Raw genomic sequence first — 24,976 nt, 5'->3', positions numbered from 1 at the left:
CCCAAATCAATGTTTTAGCCAATTTCGATTTACTCAAAAAAACTATCTAAACTGAACCAAATTCAACAGTTATGCCCACAAAAAATTTACTTTAATTATTAACCCTAAAATTAAACTCAACGTGCATTGATAAAAAAAATGGAAGAAACTTGCTTTATAGAAGATAGGTCTGAAGGATGTTTCTGAAAGCTTCAAAACAAATGTTATCATTGAATCAATAACATTTCCTTCAACAGAATTCACTCTAGCAGGTAGATTCTACAAAAATGAAAATTCAAATTTAAATGCATTTAGTAGACGCATAATAGTGACATAGAACATACTTTAGGTTGACTTTTTCTAAAATCCAGGGCAGTAATAAAGAAATTTTGTAAGTCCACTATATTTGAATTTAATTCTTTCTTCTCCATACGTGATATTGATTCAGACAAAATAGATAGTAAAGGTCCAATAGCCATCTAAAAGAATTTAAGGATTATTTACTTTATATTACATTTCAGTGTTCAAAAAATGGTATGATGTTGGGAATATAACTATTAATCAGCTGGCATAAAAGTTAAACAATTTTAAATTACAAATATTTTTAACAAATATATAAACATAATTTTCTTAAATAGGAGATAAATGGCACTTTGGTAATAGCAAATAGATAAATACGCCTTCAATGACAGGTTTTCTGGTGAATATCAGTTAATAAAAAGTTAAGAAAAATAAATAGGCATCTATTTTCCATATTGGTAAAAGTACCACAATCAGAATACGATATCCGCAAAAACTATTTATTTAAATTTCCAGCTGTACCTGATGACTTCCAACTGAGGACAGCTCTTGATAGCAGTCATTGATAATAGGTAAAACAACTCGGAAAGGCACTTCAGAAGCCAAATGACTCCGGACCAGCTTCAATCGTTGCTGTATGGCCAATTTTTGATTTCCTGTTTCATTCTCATTTACAACAGATAATATGCAGATCTAAAGGATTACAAAAATTAGATAAATAAAAGATAATGTTTAAAAAATAATTAAATTACATTTTTAACAACAGAATGCAAATAAGGGCTTAAGAAACTTGACAAATTTTCCACAACACGATGGACGGTGGTCACTATACTTAGGAGCAAGAGGTCATTGCTGAAAGAAAAAGATAAGTCAATTTTCATGTTTAAAATATATTCCAAAATGGTATTTTATCATATTTACCTATTAAGAGAATCCTTATCTTCGAGCATTTCAATAATTAGAGGCATAAATTTATTGAGATTAGGCAAAGTGTGAGCTTTCAAACTGTTGCAAATCTCAGCCAAACAGAGAAAACTGCTTGACTTCAATTGAGGTGGACTTTTCTTCTTCAAAATAATCTTAATGACTACTTCTAAAGGCTGCGGAAATTTATCAATTATTTCCATGGTTAAATGTTATAAAGGATTGAAATAGTTCTAACAAACCTTCCTGAATGACGACGGATGACTAGAGCCAATCATTTTGCACAAAAGTTTCAATCCGAAAAGGGCAGTTTGCTGATTAACAATTCCATCTTCCTTCTCTATACCGTCTATTTTCTTTCCTTTGGCCATTTTGGTTATTGGTGTTATCAAATCCAAAAGTAAGGGAATGTCATCGGGACCAAAGAAATTTGCCTGATGAGCAAGTTTGGCATTCAACATTTCCATGGCTTTTCGACAAACGCTAGGAAGTTCGTGACGAGTAAGCATTTTAATGACAAAAATGAATTGTTTGCTCGGTAGTAGAGCATTGACCTGTAATTATAAAATGTCAAATTCAAGACATTTCAAACGGTTTTTAAATATTTACTTTTTCCAAGAGATCATATAATTTGTGCTGCAATGACTTCCAATATCTAAATGAACTGCTTTGCAAATTTTCGTGAGTTATTTGGACAATTCTCTGTAAATATTCCAAGATTGATTCTAGAAGCCGAGTATACAGGGTTTCCAATTTAGCTACTTGTTTTTCATTAAGGTCTACAACCTGAAAACCATTTTAATAAATTTTTAAATGAAAACCATATTGAAAAAGAGAAAAGAGAAGAATTCTATAAACTTACCTGGTTTATAAACTGATTCGAACTTAGAAGGGAAGACATAAAAGTAATGCCCATGTACTTTATATAGCGAATATCAATATCAGTCAACTTCTTACTAAAGACAAATTCAAATTTCTTTGAATTTTCATGCTGGGGCTGTTTTTTGGCTAAATTTACAAAAATGAGGTGTTAAATATTGGAATTATTCGTAAAAAAAGAAAAGAAAATATAATATTACCATCCAAACTTAATGTAGATATACATTGTATCAGTTTTTTACAGGCTTTTATTTGCACAGCAGGACTGTGTGTCAAACTAAGTTCAATGGCAAAATCTACCACTTCAGGGTGAGTATTTTTACCTTTCCCAACAATGTCTTTTTGCTGCTCCACTTTGCCTTGACTTCTAGATCCAATCAAATGAAGTAAAGGTAACCACAGGTATTTTCCCGATCCCAATACAGATACAAGTTTGCTGAATAAAGGAAGACGACGATGACGGGGTATGTCAGGAAATGCATCAGCGAAAACTTGCACCACAGCGGAAGCAATCTGTTCTGTCTTGAGATTTTCTTCTTGACAATGGCTGGCTTGCATCAAGGCTGGAATAATGGTATCGATGGTTTTTGTAATAACTTGAAAGCTGTAGCTGTCATCTTGACGCACTAAGCTGTTTCCCATGAAAGTGAAGATGGCCATAATGTTATGCAAAACATGATTCTAAAAGGAACATTATAAATGAGCTAGTTGTGAAAAATCATGGCTCCGTCAAAGCCACTGATGGAGAAAGTATGTTTAAAGAACAATGATAGCTAAAATTGGGCTGCAGAGGAAAAACTTCAAACTACACCAAATTATAAAAAAGTATAAGAATTTTGGGGATAAACTATACTTTATAAAGGTCAATATGCCTTCTAGGAGTAGAAAGCACTTAAGACTCAACGACCAATTTTCAAATACATCATCGTTGAGGTGAAAATATCTTATCTGATTTCTCAATCGAGTAAGTTTGTTGACTACTTATGCCTATCAACAGTGTGTGGAAAATTGCGGATACCATTTAACCAAAATTAGTAGTAAAATATTTAAAAATACTAACTGGATACATAACAGCAGCTAAATTCAGCAGAATAAGAGCCTGATGTTGAGTTTGAGGGTTTGGAGAAAGTCTAATACACTGCACGGCTAATTCAACTTGAAATTTCTCGGCAGAAAATGAATAAAAATCCGTCGGGTTCTGTTCCATGTTGAATTTTAATTGCTGGCAGCAGTTCAAAAGACTTGTGAGGATAAGTTGTCGCAAATATTCTGAATTTGGGTTGGACTCCAGTTCCAAACTCCTAAAAATATTATAAAATAATTCGTAATATCATAAGAAAAATAAAATTGATCCACTAGTATAGCATTTAAAATTTTTTACCAAGGAAAAGTTCACAGTAAAAATAATGTAAGTGAAGAGTAAGAAGTGCTGTATAGATAATTCTATTTTTCTTACGTACCTCCTTAACAAATCAAAAAGGGGTGGAATTGTTAATTCAACTTCAAGTAATTCACTCTTATTTTGAAAGGCTTCTAATAGAAAAACAATTTTCCTCCATTCTTCACTCTCCAAAAGCTCCTTTGTCAAGTTGCTGCTTAAAATTTTGTCAGGAGAGAGTGGTACAGTGGTTGATCTATAAAATAAAGAATTGATTTAATAATGGTTTTTCAGAAAATTTATACCACATGTTATTTTGAGAGTTATGACCTGGACAGCCTTGCTTCTTTAATAGACTGAACCTCTGACAAATGCTCCGAAAGTTGGAGAGCCTTACTAATAACTTTGCCATCGTAGCAAATCTAACAAAAACATCTTATTATTTTTCAGAAACTTGTTTAAAGGATTATTCACACAAGTTAACATTTTTGGCAGTTGGATGACACAAGTCGCAAACGTATTTGCTTTAAATAAATGCAGAAATAATTTGTTGATCACACAAATTCTTTTTTTACAAAGTTTTGAAAAATGAACAGATTGTTACAATCATGACTTTCATTCCAATATTTAAATCTTTTGATTGGAAAAAATTAAATTAAATTAATAATTGTGCCACTTTTTAGTAATGTTAATATTTTTTAAAGAATTCTGGAATTTTTAAAGAATTATAATTATTGCCAGTTAATGCCCTAAATCTTGGTCAACCTTTCTTGGAGCATGTGTATGAAAATGAAACGCTTTTGGCGCAAAAATGGTGGTTTATGTGAAAAAAACTTTAAATTACCCTCCAAAGAGATTTGGGAAGATTATCTCTCTCATCTAAGACATTAGCTTTGACACAAGCTGCTAAAATAAGAGTGAGTAATTTGTGTTTTACATCGTAGCTTGGAATAGCTGTAAAAAATTTCTTGTTAATCTGAAAATTATATAAGTAATTTATTAAATTTATTTGAAAGATAGCTCGTATTTTGTTACTCACAATCTTCGCTGTCATTTGAGGTAAACCCTTTCCAGTCTGGGATAGTATTGGTGATTTCAAAGCCCTTTCTAGGGCTTGAAATACACTTGTATCTGTTCTAATTAATGAATGAGCTGTTTCATATGTGAATTTTGATAGAATTTCACAAATTATTTGTGATGGAACTGCGGGGAATTTCCCAACATAATGATATTTGTTGAGAATGTCATTAAATATGTTTATAAACTCCAGTAACACTTCCTAAAATCATTACGGCATTAGAGGATCCTAATGTATTACATCAATACCAGAAACTTACGTGAGAATTGCAATATTTGAGCATAATTATGCCGCCGTATTGATGATGTTCTTGAAGTTGTTTAGAATTGCATACAAGAAGCACTTCTTTTAAAACAACACTCTCACAAGAATTGGACAGGTTCGCCATTCTCTTTCTAGTTAAGGTACCCTCTTTCTGAGCTTCTGGGTCAGTGAGAGCTGGTTCCAGCCAGGCAGACAACAAAATTGGAAACTGGCTAATATTAAAATAAAAAATGAAATAAATATAACAACCATGCAGGCATTAGAAAAATATATCGCAAATCACTTTTCATCTGCAAGAATTTCTTCTTGATGCTCTTTAACATAAAGGAGTAGAGTACAAAATGCAGACAGTTCCTTTTCTGAGGAACATTTACTTAAAATTATCTTTGAGCAATCAAGTGCCAGCTGACGTACACTTTCCTTGGGCGAACACAGTGTTGCAAGCAGCAGGAAGACCACTAAAATAAAAAACAATTGTACAACTATACAACTAAGAACCTACTCAAGTTAAAGAGAACGTGACTGAAAATCACAATTTAAATTGACACAGTAACAAAATTTTCCAGAGACTGGTTTTAAAAATTTTCTTTTGATGCAATCTACCAAATATTTGATGAATTTGCATAAACTAAAGTAATACTAATTACACATATTTTCTTGAAACATAAAAGAAAACATTCTTACAAGCAATACTAGATAGCACAAAACCATTGGGAAAATGTAAAGTTCTTAGGTCATGTTAGAGGGCATGGAAGGAAGACTTACATTCTCAATAACCTAAATAGATTCTTGATACAAGCTACAAGTAGTTATTTTTATTACCAATATTGTCACTCTTCAATATGCAATCAAAAGTTTCATCCAACCTTAATAATTTAGTAGCAACTTCTAGTGCTCGAGTCTGTATATCAGGATATTTGGTTTCTGGCTCTCCGTGAATATTCAAGTTCAAATGTTCAAGCCAAAAGCTCGAGATAAAGTGAAACTTATTCTGCAGAGTTTGAAACTGGATCTGAAGGTGAAATTAACATGTTAAAAAGTTTTCAAACGAAAAAAAAAGAAGCCAAACTGACATTTAAAAATTCCTCCAAAAAGCTGCTAAATACATTTTTAGTGACAACATTTTTGTTGATGGCTTGTTTAGTAAGAAAATTAAATATATCAGCTTGCAGTTCTTTAATATCTACTAAAAATAAAACTGTATTAGATAAGTAAAAAATATTTTTAAAGACTCTTACTACTACCATCATTATCAGATTGACCATTCGTGTGGATTAGAAAAATAGTCTTCAAAAGAGAGTCCAACAGCCAACGGGGAATACTTTGCTGAAAGAAGCTTATCAGCGTTTCTTCATTATTTTCTAATTCAGAATTTGAATCCAAATTTATATTATCCACAATGAGAGTTAGAATATCAATAACTTTCTGAGCTGCTTTAGTTTTTTCTCCCAAATCTTTAGAGGCCAAAATTATTTCTCGCAAACAAACAAGCGCAACCAAAATAGGCAGAGGTTCGAATCTATCCTCCAAACCACCCACCAACACCTATTTAGTAAAAAAAGAAATTGATAAATCCAGTTATAGAAAGTTTTACTTTCAATTACCATTTTGTGCAATGTTCCTTGATCTACCTTCTGCGCACCTTCAATTAAGCCATTAACAATCTGCAAATTCCATTTTTTTAGCTTTTCCTCAGAGCTAGATGTGCTTGATACATCATAAGACTCAAGATCTGTTACGGATAAATAAAGAATTACAACAAAAACTTCAACACAGCATTGTATAACTGCTTAACTTACAGCGGGATAGGTAGTTTAAATAAGCGTGAGACTGCACAAATTTTGTATTAAAAATATTTTTTTTCATAATTTCTACTTCTTCGCTTGTTGTAGCAATCATAATATTCAAAACACGCCTAGTTATTTCTGTATCAAAAAGTTTGGAGTCATAAAATTCCTCTTGATTGCAGAGAAGTGTCAAAACCTTGTTTTTTAGCACCAACCTATCACGGATAAAAAAGTAAGAAAGAATTTCCAACTTGAACAATCAAAATGGCTTACCACTCGCTCTTGTTTTTCTTGCAAGTTTTATTTAGTATGGAAATAAAATGCGGGAAAATCTCTCTAGCCGAAAAAAATTGCAATATTTCCTCATCAAGTTCTAAAATACTCTCAATGACACTTGGGTCATCATCTTGGAGACGATCTTCCAATGTTTCTTTTACAAACTGTTTCCGTTTCACCTTAAATATTGGGTTACAACATAAGTAACAAATTAAACATAAGTATGACACTTCTTATTCTTGCAATGCTATTTTTTAAATGATAGTTTATTTGGCCACTGTCTGAATAAATCATAAAGAGGATAAAGACTGCCAGTGAGTCACAACTAGTCTTTAAAAATTAAAAAGGTTTCAAAAGTCAAAATATCTTTGACTGGTAAATTATTGAATCATAACCCAAAATTAACTATTATTAACCCTTGATTCATTTCTGAAGGTAGTTTCTTTTAAAATTTAGTACTAAACGCGTTTTCATTCATATTTATAGCCGTATCACTAACCTGGCAGTAACTTTGCCAACCAAGTAATGCGTTTCCTGTTTCTGAAATGACTGTTTACATACTCACTCTATCATTAGAACCAATCTTTCAGTGTCATACTTAAGTATACTTATGGTTACATTAATAAAATTCTCAAATTATTAAAAAGAACTAAAGCTGTAACTGACCTTCCCAAGTTTAATGTTTTTGACGAGGTTTTTAATCCCATGAGCTCGTCTAGCTGCATTTGGATGGCAAATACTTAAATAGATGTTGTCTGTATTGTTGCCTAACAATTTATCAGTTCCTAATGAATGAACCAGATCACGAATTTTCTTTTGGCTTTTTCGTTTAGACGATCCTAGTAACTTCTCAATTTCTGCGTCAACCAAAATGGGATACTTTCTTTCCAAACGATTCAACATTTTAACAGTTCTGGTTTTCAATTTAAATTTCTTGACGGTAGGGTTGTTTAAGAAATATTTGAAAAGCAGCTGGACAGCTTTTCTCGTAGTTTTGTTTTCTAGTTTAACTTTTTGCAGGACAAAAAACAACAGCTTATAGGCGGGATCAGTAGTCGTCTCAGTTCCAATTGCCTTCGGAATGAGCTGTTTCAGCAAAGCATTCAGCAACGGATTTGTGTGATAATGATCAGCTAAGTCTTCCAATTGGTGGATAATAGATTCTTGTTTTTCTAAAGCTTTTAACAACCTATGACAAAAAAAATTAGAAAATTCTGGATTTTGGAACCTAAATAACCTAGAGATCGTATAAGGACTTGAACTTGAGTTCACAATAAGGGTTTTTCCAATTTTCCTTTTAATTAAACCAGCTTAAAACCATCTTAGAAAATTCCAAATTGGTGAAAAACAATCACAACCCGTTAGAGTACGAAACAACAAAAAAAAGTATTTCTTGAACAAGCCCTAATGGGTATAACTATTCTACTTCTGAAGTTCAAAGTATGAACAACCCTGTACAATCTCTAAAATAGCAATATTACTTTGGCGATACTGGAAGTTTTTGGTACTGGAAAATTACGAGAATACAAATGGTGCATTCTTTGGTTAACGCATGGTCTACACGCTAAAATACATAAAAGTGGATGAGCTCCAATGTGAAATTAATTTACCAATACTGCTTTACCTGAATCAATTTAATTATTAGCTTCTCCAAGACTTCAGGTTTCAATACAGAACTTTTAACAATTTGACATAGAATCATGTATGATGAGCATATGTAATCTTCATTCTTGGATTTCATTCCTTTCAATAAAAAAGGCAAAAGCGTTGACACAATTTCTTCACTAGTCTGTTTGCAAAACTCCAAAGCCCCAAGTATAGTCATGGTGTAAAACGAAAGCGCTGTCCTAGGTGATACCTTGGGTGAAACCTTAAAAGCATATGAATAAAATATAATATTAAAAAAGGTCTGTATTAACTATTCCCCTAAAATATATTTAATACCTCCATTGCTTGAGGCACTAAATCACATATAAATTGCATGAAACCTAAATCTGAGATACAATGATTGAATAAAGTTGCTTTAGCTAATGAAACTCCAGGTTTCTAAAATAAACATGAAATTAAACAAGTTAACATTTGTTTTTGGAGTTAATAGAGATCTTCAGCAGCATTTTTTTTGTCAACAGAGTTATGAAGTCTTAGCTACTAAAAATAATTTTTAAAATCAACTAATTTCTAAAAATATAATTCAAATGATATAAAATAGAAATGAATTTGCTCAATCTAAAGGTATTTTATAGAGTGTTTAAAATTGTATTATTGCACTCATAATTGAAAATTGTAACATTGCAGTAATAAATTAAAATTTTAATATTGCCATAGTAATTTTCAATAATTTAAGTAGCTAACATTTCCTAAGAAAATTGTAATGGACAAAAAAGTTCTATGAAGGTTTTGGTTTCTAACAACATACTTGTAAAGGTTCCAGCCAATGCCATTTACTGGTTGGGCTACTTAGATCAAAAAGTTGCAAGAAACGTACAAAAAAGTTGGTTTCATGGTATGGTAAAATACAAGCAATTACGTCATCAATATTGAACATATGTATGTGAAACCTTAATAGAAACCAAAAATGTATTTTTTTAGATTTTAATAGCTTGAATGATTTTACCTATGCACCAGCCATTCAAGTGCTTTGTGAGCTGGTCTCAGGAGAATGTATGGAGAAACCAAACTAAGAAACTTCTTAATTATTTTATCCAATTTTTCATTGTCAGCCTTTGACTGAACTGAACGTTCAAACTGTTTCGATGTTTCGTTAAAGAGAGTGGCTTCAAATATATTAAATTCATCATTTAACAATTGAAGTCCTTCGAGACCAGTAAGTCCTGTAAGAAGAAATATGTTTATGTTGTTTCAACAGCCATAAGTGCCGTAGGATATTACCAATAGCAAATATGGTATCTTTCTCTAAAGTGGCTGCTTCTTTTGGATCAAAAAGTAAAGATGGCTTTACTTTCTCTTGTAAAAGTAGAGTAGTCTGAGGGACTGCAAGCTTTTTAAGCTGTTGAGCCAAAAATGTAGACATAGTTCAGAATGAATTAAGACTGAACACTAAATTACTCTTCCAGTTCAAGGCTTCAAGCCACGTGTAGTGCCAAGGCCTATAATCAATCTACATGAAAATAACATTGCCAAATTTATTGCCATTTTACGTATTTATAAAATCTTTAAGTTATTATTATAATTATGTAAATGATAAATTTACGGGAGAAAAAATAAGATAATTTAATAAATTATAAATACCACGTTACGAAAAACACGCGTTTACTCTTCAAATAAGGTTCCGGATTTATCTGATTGGACACAGAAATGGAAGCAGACAGCTTTCTTGTGAGAATTATCGCCTGAAAGCAAAAACCACGTAACTTTTTGGTGGAAAAATTTATTTTTGTAAATATCAAGCTTTAGATTTGTCTTTTTCGCTGACCTTTTTGAACGGGTCGGTCCAGACTTGTAAATAGTGGATATTTTTAAGAGAGTCCGTTGGACCCGGACCCCTCCCCCGATCTGTTTTTTCAACGAGTCCAGGACTCCGTGGCCGTGCGAACATCCCGATTTTTTTTGTATTCTCAGAATTTTCGCCTTGGAAGGAGTCCCGGGGACTCCTTACACCTTTCTAAATATATTTTTTTTGGGAGTCCCTTGATATTTCTAAGGGATTTTTGACGCATGGACTGCCGCTATTTACAAGTCTGGGTCGGTCGACAGTTATATTGGCTCTGAGTCAGTGTGTTTTGCTCTGCCTTTGTTAAGCCTTGTCAAGTTTAGTTTTGTTTGGTTTTTCTTTTCGCTCTTTCTTTTCCCACTTCTCCCTTCCCTTTTCCTTCTCACCAATGGACCTGGGTGACGGAACTCTCACTAAAGATCCGCCTCCAGTAACGTTCCACCACTCTCGGAAACGGTCTAAAATAGCACGCGAGTCTTCTTTTACACAAAATCAACATGGCCATTTTGCTCTCAATATGGATACCACTGACACCTCTACCTCAAACACGCCAGCCTCTGTTATTAATTGTCTCTCACTCTAAGCGAGTATTACCAATTATTCTTCAACCACCGGAAACTAACAACGGTCCTAAGAAGACTGTGACTACGACTGTTCACGACATCCCTTCGATGTCCATAGTCCAATGGATTGCCTCCGCAGTTGGTCCCATTGAATGTCCTCGTGTCCTCCGTGTGGGAGGCAGGGCCGTGCAGAGGTATCCTGGGGCCCGGGGCAAACTTACTCGCGGGCCCCTTCGATAAGCACCCCCCCCCTTGAGCCATAAAAACTTTTTCCAAGTTATCTTGATTTGCACCCCCCCCCTTGAGCTTCTTCGATGGGCCCTACAGCTACGGGCCCTCCTCGTGGGCCCTTTTCACCCGGGCCCCGGGGATTTTGCCCCCCCTGCCCCCCCTCTGCACGGCCCTGGTGGGAGGTCTATTTATTGAACCCACAACTACCACTCAAAGAGAAACGCTCTCTACGCTTACCAATTTTAAAACTCTTACCTAAAAACCTGGGACTAGGCCATATGGCTGGAACAAAAGGGGTCATACGAGGCGTTCCCCTAGACATTGATACAGAAGATGTTAGAAAGGAACTTACAGGACTATCTGCTATCATTGGTTGTCGTCGGCTTGGCCAAGAAAGCTGTACAGTCCTGCTTTACTTTAAACTTCTACTCTGCCGAAAGAAGTGCGATTCTTCTTTCACAATTTCTGAGTTTCTGCTTATAAACAGAAACCCTTACAATGTGCAAACTGTCCCCGTTCTGTACACACTGCCAAGTATTGCCGTAGTGCTGCTTGCTGTACCACTTGTGGCAAGTCACATGAGACCGGCTCTCCGCCCTGTACAGCCGCACCACGATGTGCCAATTGCAAAGGACAACACATTGCCACCGACAAATCCTGCCCAAGCCACCAGAAAGAAACCGCGGTTCTTCACCTCCAAGGCAAAAATTGCCTTTCCAAGAAAGAAGCATATACGTTACATACCCAAACAAATCACAACGCCAGTATATCCAAAACGCCTCTGATTTTCCCAATGCTCTCAATGTCCCCCCTTCTCTGCCTACGTCCAGCTCATGGGCTCATAGACGCAAACCGGCACCATCAACTTCCACTTCACCTCCTCCAGTAAAGTCGTTGGTTTCCGGCCTGTCCGATATTATCATGATGATAACAAAGACAGATTTTGAACATTTAATCCTGGCTATGACTGCACTTCTCAATCTAATACTGCCGACACAAATCGCTCCTAAAGATGTCAAGCAACTCTTGGGTGAGGACCAATTGAGTGACTTGGACGACCTCCTTTGCCAATGATGGCGACTAATTTTGCGGAACTTCACCTACTTCAGTGGAACATCCGCAGCATCTCCGCTAATCGCAGCAGCCTTTACGCACTAGTTGCTCATACGAACCCCGACGTTATTACTCTACAAGAAACTTGGAGCCTTCCTGATCATGCTATAATTTTTTTACCTAGACACTATACATGCTGGCGAAAAGATCATATCCGTGTCGCCGAGTATGCATTATCACACCACCATTCTAGTTCGTCAATCTCTCCACCCGACGAAGGTAGACTTCCCTTTCTTGCCACACCTAGATGGCTTGGTGGTGAAAATTCACTGGAACAATAGAGATATCCACGTGATCTCCCTATACGATTCTACACACGCTACTCCCGCCACTCATCTCCATGACTTGGTACGGGCCATCCCTAGCCCTATGCTTCTCTCTTGCGATCTCAACGGACACCATCCCTTTTGGGGAAGCACGCATTCCTCCTCTCAAGGTCGGATTATTTCGGACTGGCTTTTCAATCACTCTGACCTGTCCGTTCTCAATACAGGAGCTGTAACCCGCCAATCCCCAAATATGACTCCTTCCAGCATCGAACATTACGATAGCTTCGACAACAATCGCAGCGCATAGCTCTTGGATCACACTAGCAAAAGTTGGAAGTGACCACTTCCCTTTTTTCGTTACTGTCCGTTATCCCACCTTGGCGCAGCCGCAGATGACTCGACATACAATTTATCCCCATTGGGGTTTTTAAACGTGCCAACTGGTCTAAATTTTCGACGCTATCCTCATCTTTGGCCACGTCGGACTCTTCTCTGTTGTCTTGGTCACCGATTGAAGGCAAAATTCACGTTCTCGCCGATCATACTATCCCTAGAAAAGGTCGCTCAGACTCCAAGGGTACTCGAATAGACATCCCCCTTTGGTGGACCCGAACACTCTCTCAAAAGTTTGCCCAGATGAAGTATTTTCGGAACCACATTTCCTATAATCGATGTCGGAGCAGATTTAGACGTGCTGTTTGTCAGGCCAAACAAGAGGGCTGGCGTCATTATTGTTCACAGCTCTCCTCCCAGGATCCTCTCTCCATGGTTTGGAAAGAAGTCCACTGGTTCACCAGATGTTCTTCACCAATAGCGACGACTGCTCCGACTGACGCTTTAGCTCTTGGAAATACACTGGCTGAATTCTATTCCAACTGCTATTATGACACCTTGACGTTGCCGGACCCTCCTCAGTCGGAAGACGGTAGTGGATTCAATTCCCACTTTATAAGGCATGGATATCTTGATGCCCTCTCGTCCCTGAAGAACAAGGTACCTTAAGCAGACGGTATCACAAACAGCATGTTGAAACATCTCACACCGGATTTTCACTTGAAGATTTTAGATTGCTTCAACTATATTTGGACATCTCATGACTATCCGTTGGAATGGAATAATGCCCTAATTTTAAAACCAGGAAAAGACCCCGCAAAGAAGAAAGCTATCGCCCGATCGCTCTTCTTCTCGCTCTAAAGAAACTTTTCGATAAAATAATCGCCTGCTCTACTACCTAGAATCCCTAAACATTCTTCACCCTCATCAATCTGGCTTTCGAAAAAACCGGAATACCATGGGCAATCTTAGTCGTGTGACGAATAAAATGTATGACGCCATTCATAACCAAAAAATAGCCGTGATCGTCTTTTTCGACATAAAAGACGCTTTTGGATCAGTTCATCCTAATAAACTTTTGACACGACTTCGTCAGATTGGCTTGTCTGGTCACATGTACCATTGGCTTGAAGACTTTCTATCCCATCGTCACCTTAGGGTCAAGTTAGATGACACTTATTTGGCCTCCCACTCCATCAATAAGGGAGTTGCACAGGGAAGTCCTCTTAGCCATGATTAATGATGTTGGACTCGATCTTTCGCTAGAGGTAGACCAAGGCCTGCATGGCGACGATCTTTCCTTATGGACATAAGTCTATGTATTTGTACCCCGCTGCTCCACCTTAAGCACTACAGTGGCCTATGGACAGTAGCTACTACATTTGATGCTGCGGCTCGCTCACTACAAGATAGCCTTAACTTACAAGGAGACGCCCGAGGTGTAACGCACCGATTTTGTTCAAACTCGGGGGTTTGGTAGAACTTCATGTATCTTGAAAAACCTTAAAGGGAAATGTCTCCATAGACAACCGTTTTGCCATGGCAACCAAAAAGGTTTTTGACAACACAAAATGAAAATTTTCCCATTGAAAATAACATGGGAATCTGAACAATTTTAAATTTTTGAAAATGCTTAAACGCACACTCGCAAGCTCAAAATTTGTGTTAGCGTTGAGTTCGGGACTACTTATTTTCTTTCAATATTTTCCATTCGATAGTAGCGGCAATGAGAGTAGCGGAGGTTTCTCTAACTACGCTGTACAGCCAAAGGTTGCGGAGAGAGGATTTTCAGCCCCCTTGAGTGACTGATTTCTAACTCTTTGGGGCATATAGTTCATTCCTCCCCACATATACTTTTACTCTAAGGTTCGACTTTCACAATAAAGATTGAAGTGAGATTGGAATAGCTCGTAGCATGAGTCTCGTTAGACTCCATCGCCATCTATTTTTAATAAAAGAACTAAAAGCTACCTATGTGAGAAAATTCAGCTGGCGAGAGTGCGTTTAAAATAGAAAATATAAATAAAAAATAATGAAATAGTTCGAAATTAATTAAAATTTTTAAAGGGGGTACCCTTAAAATTGGTCAGATTCCCATGTTATTTTCAATGGGAAAATTTCCATTTTGTGTTGTCAAAAACATTTTTGGTTGCCATGGCAAAACGGTTGCCCATTGAATAAATTCCCTTTAGGGTTTTTCAAGTTATATAAAGGTCTACCAAACCCCCGAGTTTGAACTAAATCGGTGCGTTACAGCTCGGGTCGTGTCGAAATGCAAATATTGGATAAACCTATTAAAAGCTATACAAGGCAAGAAATGGGGTGCTGGGAGATATATTGGTAAGCTCCTCTATTGTCAATATATCCGACCTGTCATTGATTATGGTTCTTTACTGTATGCGACTGCCTCAGATACGATTCTGCGCAAGCTAGATGTTTGCCAGAACATGGCACTCTGCGTCATCCTTGGGGTCCCAAATTCGACTTCATCAGCAGCCATGACCGCTGAATTGTCTATATTGCCTCTACCTATTTGACGCACGCTTTTCGAACACAATTTTCTTTCCTCCCGACAAACTATGTTTATAAATGGTCCACAAGATATCATTTGCCGTGTCCTTCCCCCACAACGGAAGCAAACACTTAAGACTCGTCTCTACACACACTCTCGTCATCTGGTTGATGGTCTACAACCTACCCTTTTTAACGCACCTATGATACCGATCAACGCCAACCCTCTCCCACCATGGTATGTTTCCTCGATGACCACAACGGAACTTTATCATTCCTTTCTAGAGAAATTTACCTCTCTTCTCCAGCCTACCTCTTTGGTAATTTTCACGGACGCTTCCCTCAAAACTGGCAACCAGCCCATAGGCCTCGGCATTCGTTTAGCAAGCCTGAACTTGGATTATTCTATTACACTAAACGGAGGTCATGACATCTCCCGCAGTTAACTCTGTGCGATTCTTGAAGCACTTCGCCTCTCCCGCTCAACGGAGGTATTGCTATCTCGCTTTCATTGTCGCCGTCTCACAACGGGTGCGCTGCTCCGTAAATATGGCCTCCGTCCTTCACCTCTTTCTACTCTATGCCAGCAGCCAGATGATGTCTTCCACTTCTTTAACGTCTGCCCATTGTATGCTGACTTTCGCCGTGAGATACATCGCCTTCCTCATGATGCTACTTCTCCGAACATTATTTCAACGCTAAGAACTAATACCTTTAAAGGTAACTCTGTTGCAATAGACTTATTTCGGCAGTGGTGGATTCGCTCGAGCGCTGGGGGCCGGACCGGCGTCCCCCCCCCAAGCCCCGTTCTTTATAACCAAGCTGGGCCTTCTAAAACGCGACCTAGAGGACAGTACCTAGCAAAACGGGGAGAGTTTCGTTTGGCCGACTTCTCATTTGGCCGACCACAAAATACATGTTACGCTGACTGTCCATTTGGCCAACTGCATATTTGTCCGACTGAGAAGTCGGACATATGGACAGTCGGGCAAATGGACTGCTCATTTGACCGACTGAACATTTGTCCATTTGGCCGACTGAGAATTCGGCCAAATGGACAGTGCATTAGACCGACTGCTCATTTTCCCGCCTACTCATTTGACCGACTGCTCATTTGGCCGACTGCTCATTTGACCGACTGCTCGTTTGGCCGACTGCTCGTTTGGCCGACTGCTCGTTTGGCCGACTGCTCGTTTGGCCGACTGCTCGTTTGGCCGACTGCTCGTTTGGACGACTACTCGTTTGGCCGACTACTCGTTTGGACGACTACTCATTTGACCGACTACTCATTTCGCCGACTGCTCATTTGGCCGACTGCTCATTTGGCCGACTGCTCATTTGGCATTTGGACGATACTAGGTGCGTTTGGCTAGGTACTGTCCTCTAGGTCGCGTTTTAGAAGGCCCAGCTTGGTTATAAAGAACGGGGCTGGGGGGGTGCCGTCAGGCGCCATTACTTAGAATACATTGCCCGTTCTATAACACTATAGTATAAGTGTCGGTGAAATGAGCAGTCGTTCAAATGAACAGTCGGTCAAATGAGCAGTCGTTCAAATGAACAGTCGGTCAAATGAGTAGTCGTTCAAATGAACAGTCGGTCAAATGAGAAGTCGTTCAAATGAGCAGTCGGTCAAATGAGTAGTCGGCCAAACGAGCAGTCGGTCAAACGGGCTGCTCATTTGGCCGACCAGAATTTCGGCTAAAAGAGTAGTCGGCCAAATGAGTAGTCGGCCATATGGTCTGCTCTTTTAGCCGACCGAAAAGTCGACCAAATGAGCTGTCGGCCAAATGGGCATTCGGACATATGAGCAGTCGGCCAAATGAAAAGTCGGTCAAATGAGGAGTCGGCCAAATGCACCCCACCCGCAAAACGCACATAGTATCGTCCAAATGCCAAATGAGCAGTCGGCCAAATGAGCAGTCGGCGAAATGAGTAGTCGGCCAAAGGAGTAGTCGGCCAAACGAGCAGTTGGCAAAACGAGCAGTCGGCCATATGAGCAGTCGGCCAAATGAGCAGTCGGCGAAATGAGTAGTCGGAAAAATGAGCAGTCGGTCAAATGCACTGTCCATTTGTCCGACTTCTCAGTCGGTCAAATGGACAGTCGGCCAAACGAAACTCTCCCAGATATCTTTGCAAGTATCTTTGGCTCGTAGGTTAACATAGAAACTTCAACGAATGGGTTGGCCGCTATAGCGAGTTACAGGAATCCATAACACTACTTAGTAGTAGTAGCGTTATGGATTCCTGCGAGTTACAATAAAACCTTGAACCTTGAAACAGCACGTGATCTTCATCACGCTATTACTAAAGCAGTGTATACAAAGTGGAATTTCGGATGGTTCGTTATTTGGTGAACAACAGCTTAGGCTATTTCTATTTAATAATCTATATAATAAGGATAGCTTGGTACGTTGGTCGTTCGTTCGAGCTTTTGGTTAGTCAGTAAGGAAGGCGAAGGTGGGGCGGTGAAGTGAAAGCGGTCCGCGGAGTCCATGTGGAAACATTTCACTTCTTTACTGCATGAGCACAGTGTTCCAAAAGCCTGATTTTTTGAACCGTGAAAATCCCACGCTTTTTTAAATGGAGATTTTTTGTTTGAAAATGGTAAATCTAATGGGTAGTACAACGTCTCCTTTTGGGAAATTTCAAATCTCATATAGGTCTACTTTGAACAAAATCGGCAATAAACATCTCGGGTACTCTCCTTGTTAGACAAATAAAATTATAGTTGTGAAATTTCTTTTTCGTCATTTATAGAATAAGTTTAGTCTATCAGTGCTAATAAATAGAGTAGTATCGCTCTGTAGCTTAGCTTTGGGCTATGGCCACCATTTTGAGGGCATTTTTTTATCTATAGGAAAAAGCATGGGTGACGTCGACATAAGTTTGATTGAAATGATTCAGAATTTGATATCTAGTTTGCTGTATCTCTTCACGTTTTGATGTAGACGCTAAATAGGGGGGTTGCACTCATCGTTACTTACTTCTCCGAGGGGACTATATAACCTAGGAGGGGTTTAACAATCACCGTGTCTGTCTGTATGCGTTCGCATTTTCGGGGCAAATTGTAGTCATTGCGTACGCAGTTTTTCGAAATCACCGCGTTCGCAGTTTCTTGGAATTAGGGAAAAGGTTTCTCCAAAAAATCCCTTTTCGTCATCAGACGTAGTATAACTTTTCTTCTGCGTTTTATGATCAGGGTTTGACTTTTGGGACGGATCAACTGCTGAAGGTTACGGTAAACGCCTCAACGTCCTAATTCCCGGGTTTCTACCAAATGTTCACGGTATACGTGTTATTATCAATTTGCAATAGTATCGGGCGAGATTTGAACTCGAGTCCTCCCGCATGCCAGGCGATTGTTCTTCCACAGAACCATCGACGCTTATAAAGATATTAACGTCAATTTATTTTATAACATTTTAATTTTAAATATTTATAAATGAAATCAAATTGAAAATTAATTAATTACTTTAATATAAACTACGGTCTTGACCGGGAATCTAACCCGGGCTCCGCGAAAGCATCAGCCATGAAAACCTACGTCACTCCGATTTTGGAGTACTGCTCGGCCGTGTGGTCCCCACACACCGCGGCGGAAACCCACAAACTCGGAATGGTTCAACAAAAGGCCGTCCGTTTTGCCACATCAGTCGGATACTCGTGGGACATAAGTATCTCACAAGTACTTAAGAATGTTAACTGGCCCACTCTCGCGTCGCGTCGCCGCATCAAACGTCTTGTGGCGATAAACACCATCATACATAAAGCGAATGGGGCGCTTTCACCAATCGCGCATACAATATCATCGTGGATGCGTGCCCCGCCCCCCGCGGTTTGAAAACCGGCCAATCCTATGTTATCCCCTATCTGAAAACTAAGCTTCGGAAGCACGCATTTGTTCCCTCCTCCATCAAGGAATGGAACCTTGGCCGTCACCGTTGCCTTCGTTATTCTATTAATATAAAATAAAAAAATATATAATATAAAATACTAGGACGTCACAAAACCCCAAAGGGTATTTTTGACACAGACTTGAGCGGAGCGAGCGAGACGAGAAATCGGGAATCATAACTGCTCGAAAGGGTTATTAAATTTATTTTTTAAAACAAAAGTTGAAAATCAAACCCAAATCGTTGAAATAGCAGCATTTTGTTATCTAAACAAAGTGCCAATAGAGTTAGTGTATAACACTTTAAAGTTTACGGGCGCCAGCAAATCCTATGCCGATAGTCGTGCGGCCTACGAAAGTTGGGATTCAAGCATGGATGTGAGGAAATCCTTCAACAGTTTCTGCGTGAAGGAAAATGAATATCAAAATTTGGAAGGTGAAAGGTAATTGTCTAATAAAATTCATATTAGCTATTGTTAACTTACCATATTTCACATAATATTAAATTTTTCTCTTTCCCCTAATTAAATTTTTCTCTTTCCCCTAACTTTTTAGGCGTTTCTTTTGCCACTCTGGAACACCAACAATGCCTTTTAAAACCGTAGGAGTAACGCCTGTTAAAACCGTAGGAGCAACGCCTGTTAAAACCGTTGGAGCAAAAACAAATCGTGCCTCGCCCCAAAACGTTGCTGCCAAAACAAATCCTACCTTCGCAAACAACCCCTAACAAAAAAGCAGCCGCTCCACCAGCAAAGTACGTATTATAATTAATTTTAAATAATGTAAATAAACAATTTAAAATTAGTAGTTAATTATCTAAAAACTAATTAAATACCTAATTAAAATATATAAAGAACTAATTAAATACCTAATTAAAATATATGAAGAACTAACTAAAATAAATAATTAAATAACTTATTTACAAATAATTCATTATTTCCAAAGGAGAAACCTTTTGGAGGAGCCAGCGTTCGACAGCGACGATGAATTCAACGAAATGGCCAATTTCATTCCAGTTACTTTAATGTCTGGGGAAATAGTTGTAAAATTAGGCAGTAGTCATTGAAATTGAAGTTGTGGAAACCATGAATTTCATTTTGGACAGAATTAAATAAAAAAGTGCATAAAAAACCGCCTTTCATTCTCCTCATCTCCCTCTCTCCCGCAATGCATAAAAAAGCTTTTCAATCCCCTCCCCTCTTACACACACTTTACGCGCACTGCCAGGTTCTCTATCGAAAGTCGCCTTACACACATGCTATCTAGCGATACTATTAGACCCAGGCTTCGGACGGTTTCTACTCTCTCGCCTTTTACGCGCGCTGCGCTGCCAGGTTCCCTCTATACGCGCGCTATCAGTTTCTGGCTTCTCTCTCTCCCTACTCTCTCCCTTTATACACGCGGTCCCCTTTTGCGCGCGCTTCCAGGTTCACCGGGTGTTCACCGGGCGCCAGGCTTCGGGCGGTTTATACTCTCTCGCCTTTTACGCGCGCTTCGCAGAGGTTATTTTGACGGCTTCGGACAATCACAGGACCAGCATTTTTTCCCCATAGCAGTCGTTGCTAAGGGAGCTACGCCCAATAATAACGTAGGCAACGCCGTTACACGTGAACTTCAGAAATATCTAGGTCAGCTCTAAACTGACCTCCTCTTTTACTCTGACGTGATGGGCATCGCCTTTTGTCGGAATTAAAATACTTTAGAACTACTCTAGGACGTTCTACCACAGAACCACCAACACTTATTACGCTACATTGAAAATTAGAAATTCCGTTATATCGAAAGCGAATATAAAATTAACTTTTTTGTAAGCTCAGTTTTTTAATTTATTTTAGTTAAAAATATTTAATTGGTCGGAAATTAAACCGGGAGGGCAATTTTAGGACTTTGATATTTCGTCGCTAAGCCTTGATCCATGTTACGCTGTATAATAAATCTGTCACCAATGACGTTTACCAAGGTTTACCTCTTGGGTTTACCTTACTAATTTTTGTGGGGGAAAAGGGTACCCTGGTAATTCTCGTATGGGGAAAAGGGGGAGGGTGCCTTACTGGGGGGTTTGGGAAAAGACAGAGAAAGGCGAGTTTTTAAGTTATTTTTGCGAGCGAAAAAGGGTACCCTGGTAATTCCCGCATGGGGAAAAGGGGGAGCGGTGCCTTACTGGGGGGTTTGGGAAAAGAGAGAGAAAGGCGAGTTTTTAAGTTATTTTTGCGAGGGAAAAAGGGTATCCTGGTAATTCCCGCATGGGGAAAAGGGGGAGCGGTGCCTTACTGGGGGATTTGGGGCAAGAGAGAGAAAGGCGAGTTTTTGTTATATTTGCGTGGGGAAAAGGGTAATTCTGGCATGGGGATAAGGGGCAGGGGGACCTTACAGGGGTGGAGTGCCTCGAAACACCACTAGCTGAGGGCCCGCCCGTAGGGTGGGCTTCTCGGCTAGTTAATAATATTGGCAACACCGGGATTCGAACCTATATTTCTGGCCGTGTAGTTTCCAAAACCGACGCCTTTACCAAGCAAGCCTAGCCGTCCTCTTGAATTTCATGCTTGAACTTTTAGCTTTGAACACTTTTTATTTCGTGCCCGCCCTATAGGGGGGCGGAACGAAATTTTGCGTTTACTCAATAGCGGTACAAGTAGATTGTTAGCTAGTAATGCCCGTAAAGGCGGGAGACAACCGTTCGACATTGCAGAGAGGTAACCTCTCTGAAAGAGATGTGGCGGAGAAAACTGGAAATCAGTCACCTCGAAACCGTGTGTGGTCAGAAGTAATAAATAAGTGTGTCACCTTCTTATCGAAGCCGTGTATGGTCAGAAGTAATAAATAAGTGTGTCACTTTCTAATCGAAACCGTGTATGGTCAGAAGTAATAAATAAGTGTGGCACTTTCTTATCGAAACCGTGTATGGTCAGAAGTAATAAATAAGGGTGGCACTTTCTTATCGAAACCGTGTATGGTCAGAAGTAATAAATAAGGGTGGCACTTTCTTATCGAAACCGTGTATGGTCAGAAGTAATAAATAAGTGTGGCACTTTCTTATCGAAGTCGTTTATGTGTGGCATGAAATAATATTATCGCCTTCTTGGCGAACTTGTATATTTTGTATAGTTGGTCCAGAGATTTTCCGCCCCCTCACGCGTGCCGTTAATTTCCGCCCCCTCCGACCAACCTCCTTAAAGGGAGAGTGACCGAAAAAAACAAGTTGGTTTCATTCGATAGAACTCTTTGACGCGCACGCAGTGCTGTTAATTTCCGCCCCCTTCGACCATCCCCCTTAAAGGAAGAGTGACATAAAAAAACAAGTTGGTCTCATTCCATAGAAAAATAAAAGTAAAAAATTGGAATCGTCTACTACTTAAAAGAGTGAGACCAAAAAATCCAAAGCAGTCGAACTTAGGGCCAGTTGCAAAAGTCTGCTTTGCTAGAATCGCACATGTTAAATTCAATGGGCTAGCACTTTAGCTAGGGCTTTTGCAAGAGGCCCTTAAGCTGAAAAGTATGCGACCATGGGGAAAGAATCTCCGTCTTGCCATTTTCTTAGTACATAAATACATTCTCGCAATAATATGATTCATGCAGTTGTTAATAATCCATGTTAAATATCTGCTCTAAGAACATAATATAAAATTCAAGAATGACATAATCTATTAATTTCTGTTCTGCAAAATTACATTAATGTGTATTTTTTATGAATTTCCGAATTTACATGACTTTTGGTGCCTAAACTACCCAAATGTTTGATATAAATTTCCTTAAATAAACACATTTGAATCCCAGTTGAAGAATTTCCTTAAATCATTTTTCCACTAATTTCAATAATTTAAAAGAATTGTGTTCGTCGTGTTTTGCTTACCTATTTCACCTTTGATACTTTCTGTCTATCTAACGATAGAATATCACATGGCCTCAACATCCGAAAGCTACCGATAATAAATTTTATTTTATTTTATTTGACCTCCATGTAGTAGCAGAACTTTTATTAAATTTTACATTATGATATCTTTTGTATTGCTTTGCCCACCCGCGTATCCTGAGGGTGGGTGGCGCCCAAGTTTTAAGCCTTCAACTTATGATGGAATTTTATATATATAACGATAGGACATCACATGGCCTCAACAGCTTTATTATTGGTTTGCCCACCCGCGTATCCTGAGGGTGGGCGGTGGCCACTCTTTAACATAGGATGGTAAATTATATATCAAAGATAGGAAATCACATGGCCTCAACAGCTTTTGTATTGCTTTGCCCACCCACGTATCCTGAGGGTGGGTGGCGCCCAAGTTTAAATCCTTCAACTTATGATGGAATTATATATATATAACGATAGGAAATCGCATGGCCTCAACAGCTTTCGTATTGGTTTGCCCACCCGCGTATCCTGAGGGTGGGCGGTGGCCACTCTTTAACATAGGATGGTAAATTATATATCAAACGATAGGAAATCACATGGCCTCAACATCTTTTGTATTAGTTTGCCTACCTGTGTCTACTAAGGGTGTATGGGTTTGCCCACCCGAATACACCGATGTGGAACTAATATTACGGCCCGGGCTGACTTGTTTTTAAACATAATAAGTTGCTGAATTCCAGGCCAAGGAAGGGTCTTATAGTAGTTTTGTTGAGTTTTTTTTACTGAACGAGATAACGCTTTTTTATTGTTTATTCTTTGGTATGGTTGGTTTCTTTTTCTACCGTATATTTGTATCTTTTATTACCTCCCCTCGGAGGGGTATTACAATCACAGTGTCTGTCGGTGTGTGTGTCTGTCTGGGCTGCGAACGCGTTCGCATTTTCGGAGCAAAGTGTAATCGTTGTGTACGCAGTTTCTTAGAATTAGGGAAAAGGTTTTTCCAAAAGCGCCATCTTTTTGTCATTGGGTGTATTATAACTTTGATTTGCGAATTGTGATTGTACGTGAAGAATCTTCAACGTTTGGGACGGACAGGCGAGTGTTCTACCACAGAACCACCGATACACGTAACACGTTACGGTTCGTTGAAAATTATAAGCTCAGCTTAAGCGGAAGAGTATATTAATAGTTTTTAAAGTCTACATTTTTTTACGTATGAAATTTTAAAGGTCAAATCTTGTTTTAGCGCAGTCAGCAGAGATAAGAGGGTTAAAGGGTAGAACCCGTGGGTGGTCCACTTAGTTAGTTTTTTGTCTATCGGTACTTCTGAACCGTTAAGGGTAATTTATGAATACAATTTCAACGCGCTTTTTACCTCTCCGAGGGGACAAAGTCCCCTAGGAGGGGTTATACAACGACCGTGTCTGTCTGTGGGTCTGTGGGTGGGTCTGTGGGTTCGTCTGTGGGTGGGTCTGTGTGTGGGTCTGTGGGTGGGTCTGTCTGTCTGTCAGGACTGCGAACGCGTTCGCATTTTCGGTGCAAAGTGTAATCACTGCGTACGCAGTTTCTCAAAGGGTTGGCAAAACCACCGTGTGACGGTGAGCGTTAACGAATGCATTTGCGGTTTGGTTTGGATGGTGTTTTTTCGCTCACCGTCGTGACGGTTTGGTGTATTACGTTTTTGTAATGTTTATGCGTAGGTTGTGAGTGTTGAATTTGTTGTGTTTGTGTGCTGATGGTTGTGCATGTTGAGTCTGTTGTGTTATATGGGCGTTTTCTCTCCAACTTCTTCTTAATGACTTTGGGACGGACCGAGTGCTGAGTGTAATGCTACCTCTCAACGTCCAATGGCAGGGTTTCCACCAGTTGTACACGGTATTCGTCTTAGTATCAATTTGCGA

At 38.8% G+C, this 24,976-nt stretch overlaps 1 protein-coding gene across 3 annotated transcripts in view; it reads right to left on the bottom strand.

The window, feature by feature from the left end:
• The window catches only part of l(2)k09022 (HEAT repeat containing 1 homolog l(2)k09022), a 33,664-nt gene that overhangs the window by 1,639 nt on the left and 7,049 nt on the right, over positions 1-24,976 (bottom strand). The window contains exons 2-31 of one of the 3 annotated variants that reach the window (XM_090181225.1): positions 10,115-10,164; positions 9,755-9,983; positions 9,480-9,696; positions 9,282-9,423; positions 8,810-8,911; positions 8,490-8,735; positions 8,347-8,429; positions 7,532-8,054; positions 6,863-7,044; positions 6,602-6,804; positions 6,407-6,534; positions 6,047-6,347; positions 5,876-5,988; positions 5,625-5,814; positions 5,086-5,260; positions 4,798-5,014; positions 4,500-4,739; positions 4,305-4,436; positions 3,791-3,882; positions 3,543-3,716; positions 3,143-3,383; positions 2,283-2,763; positions 2,066-2,211; positions 1,813-1,989; positions 1,446-1,757; positions 1,201-1,379; positions 1,032-1,131; positions 802-972; positions 324-458; positions 154-258 (exon numbers count right to left, since the gene is read on the bottom strand). In XM_090181225.1, the coding sequence (XP_090037351.1) occupies positions 154-258; positions 324-458; positions 802-972; positions 1,032-1,131; positions 1,201-1,379; positions 1,446-1,757; positions 1,813-1,989; positions 2,066-2,211; positions 2,283-2,763; positions 3,143-3,383; positions 3,543-3,716; positions 3,791-3,882; positions 4,305-4,436; positions 4,500-4,739; positions 4,798-5,014; positions 5,086-5,260; positions 5,625-5,814; positions 5,876-5,988; positions 6,047-6,347; positions 6,407-6,534; positions 6,602-6,804; positions 6,863-7,044; positions 7,532-8,054; positions 8,347-8,429; positions 8,490-8,735; positions 8,810-8,911; positions 9,282-9,423; positions 9,480-9,696; positions 9,755-9,896 (5,649 nt within the window). In that variant the 5' untranslated portion in view covers positions 9,897-9,983; positions 10,115-10,164. The remainder of the gene's footprint in view (positions 1-153; positions 259-323; positions 459-801; positions 973-1,031; positions 1,132-1,200; positions 1,380-1,445; positions 1,758-1,812; positions 1,990-2,065; positions 2,212-2,282; positions 2,764-3,142; positions 3,384-3,542; positions 3,717-3,790; positions 3,883-4,304; positions 4,437-4,499; positions 4,740-4,797; positions 5,015-5,085; positions 5,261-5,624; positions 5,815-5,875; positions 5,989-6,046; positions 6,348-6,406; positions 6,535-6,601; positions 6,805-6,862; positions 7,045-7,531; positions 8,055-8,346; positions 8,430-8,489; positions 8,736-8,809; positions 8,912-9,281; positions 9,424-9,479; positions 9,697-9,754; positions 9,984-10,114; positions 10,165-24,976) is intronic. The other 2 variants (XM_090181227.1, XM_090181226.1) reach the window with 2 other exon arrangements.

The sequence above is a fragment of the Leiobunum rupestre genome, chromosome 7, assembly GCF_980474605.1.
Source record: "Leiobunum rupestre chromosome 7, qqLeiRupe1.1.hap1, whole genome shotgun sequence".
NCBI lineage: Eukaryota > Metazoa > Arthropoda > Arachnida > Opiliones > Sclerosomatidae > Leiobunum > Leiobunum rupestre.
This window is presented reverse-complemented; position numbering and strand designations above follow the sequence as displayed.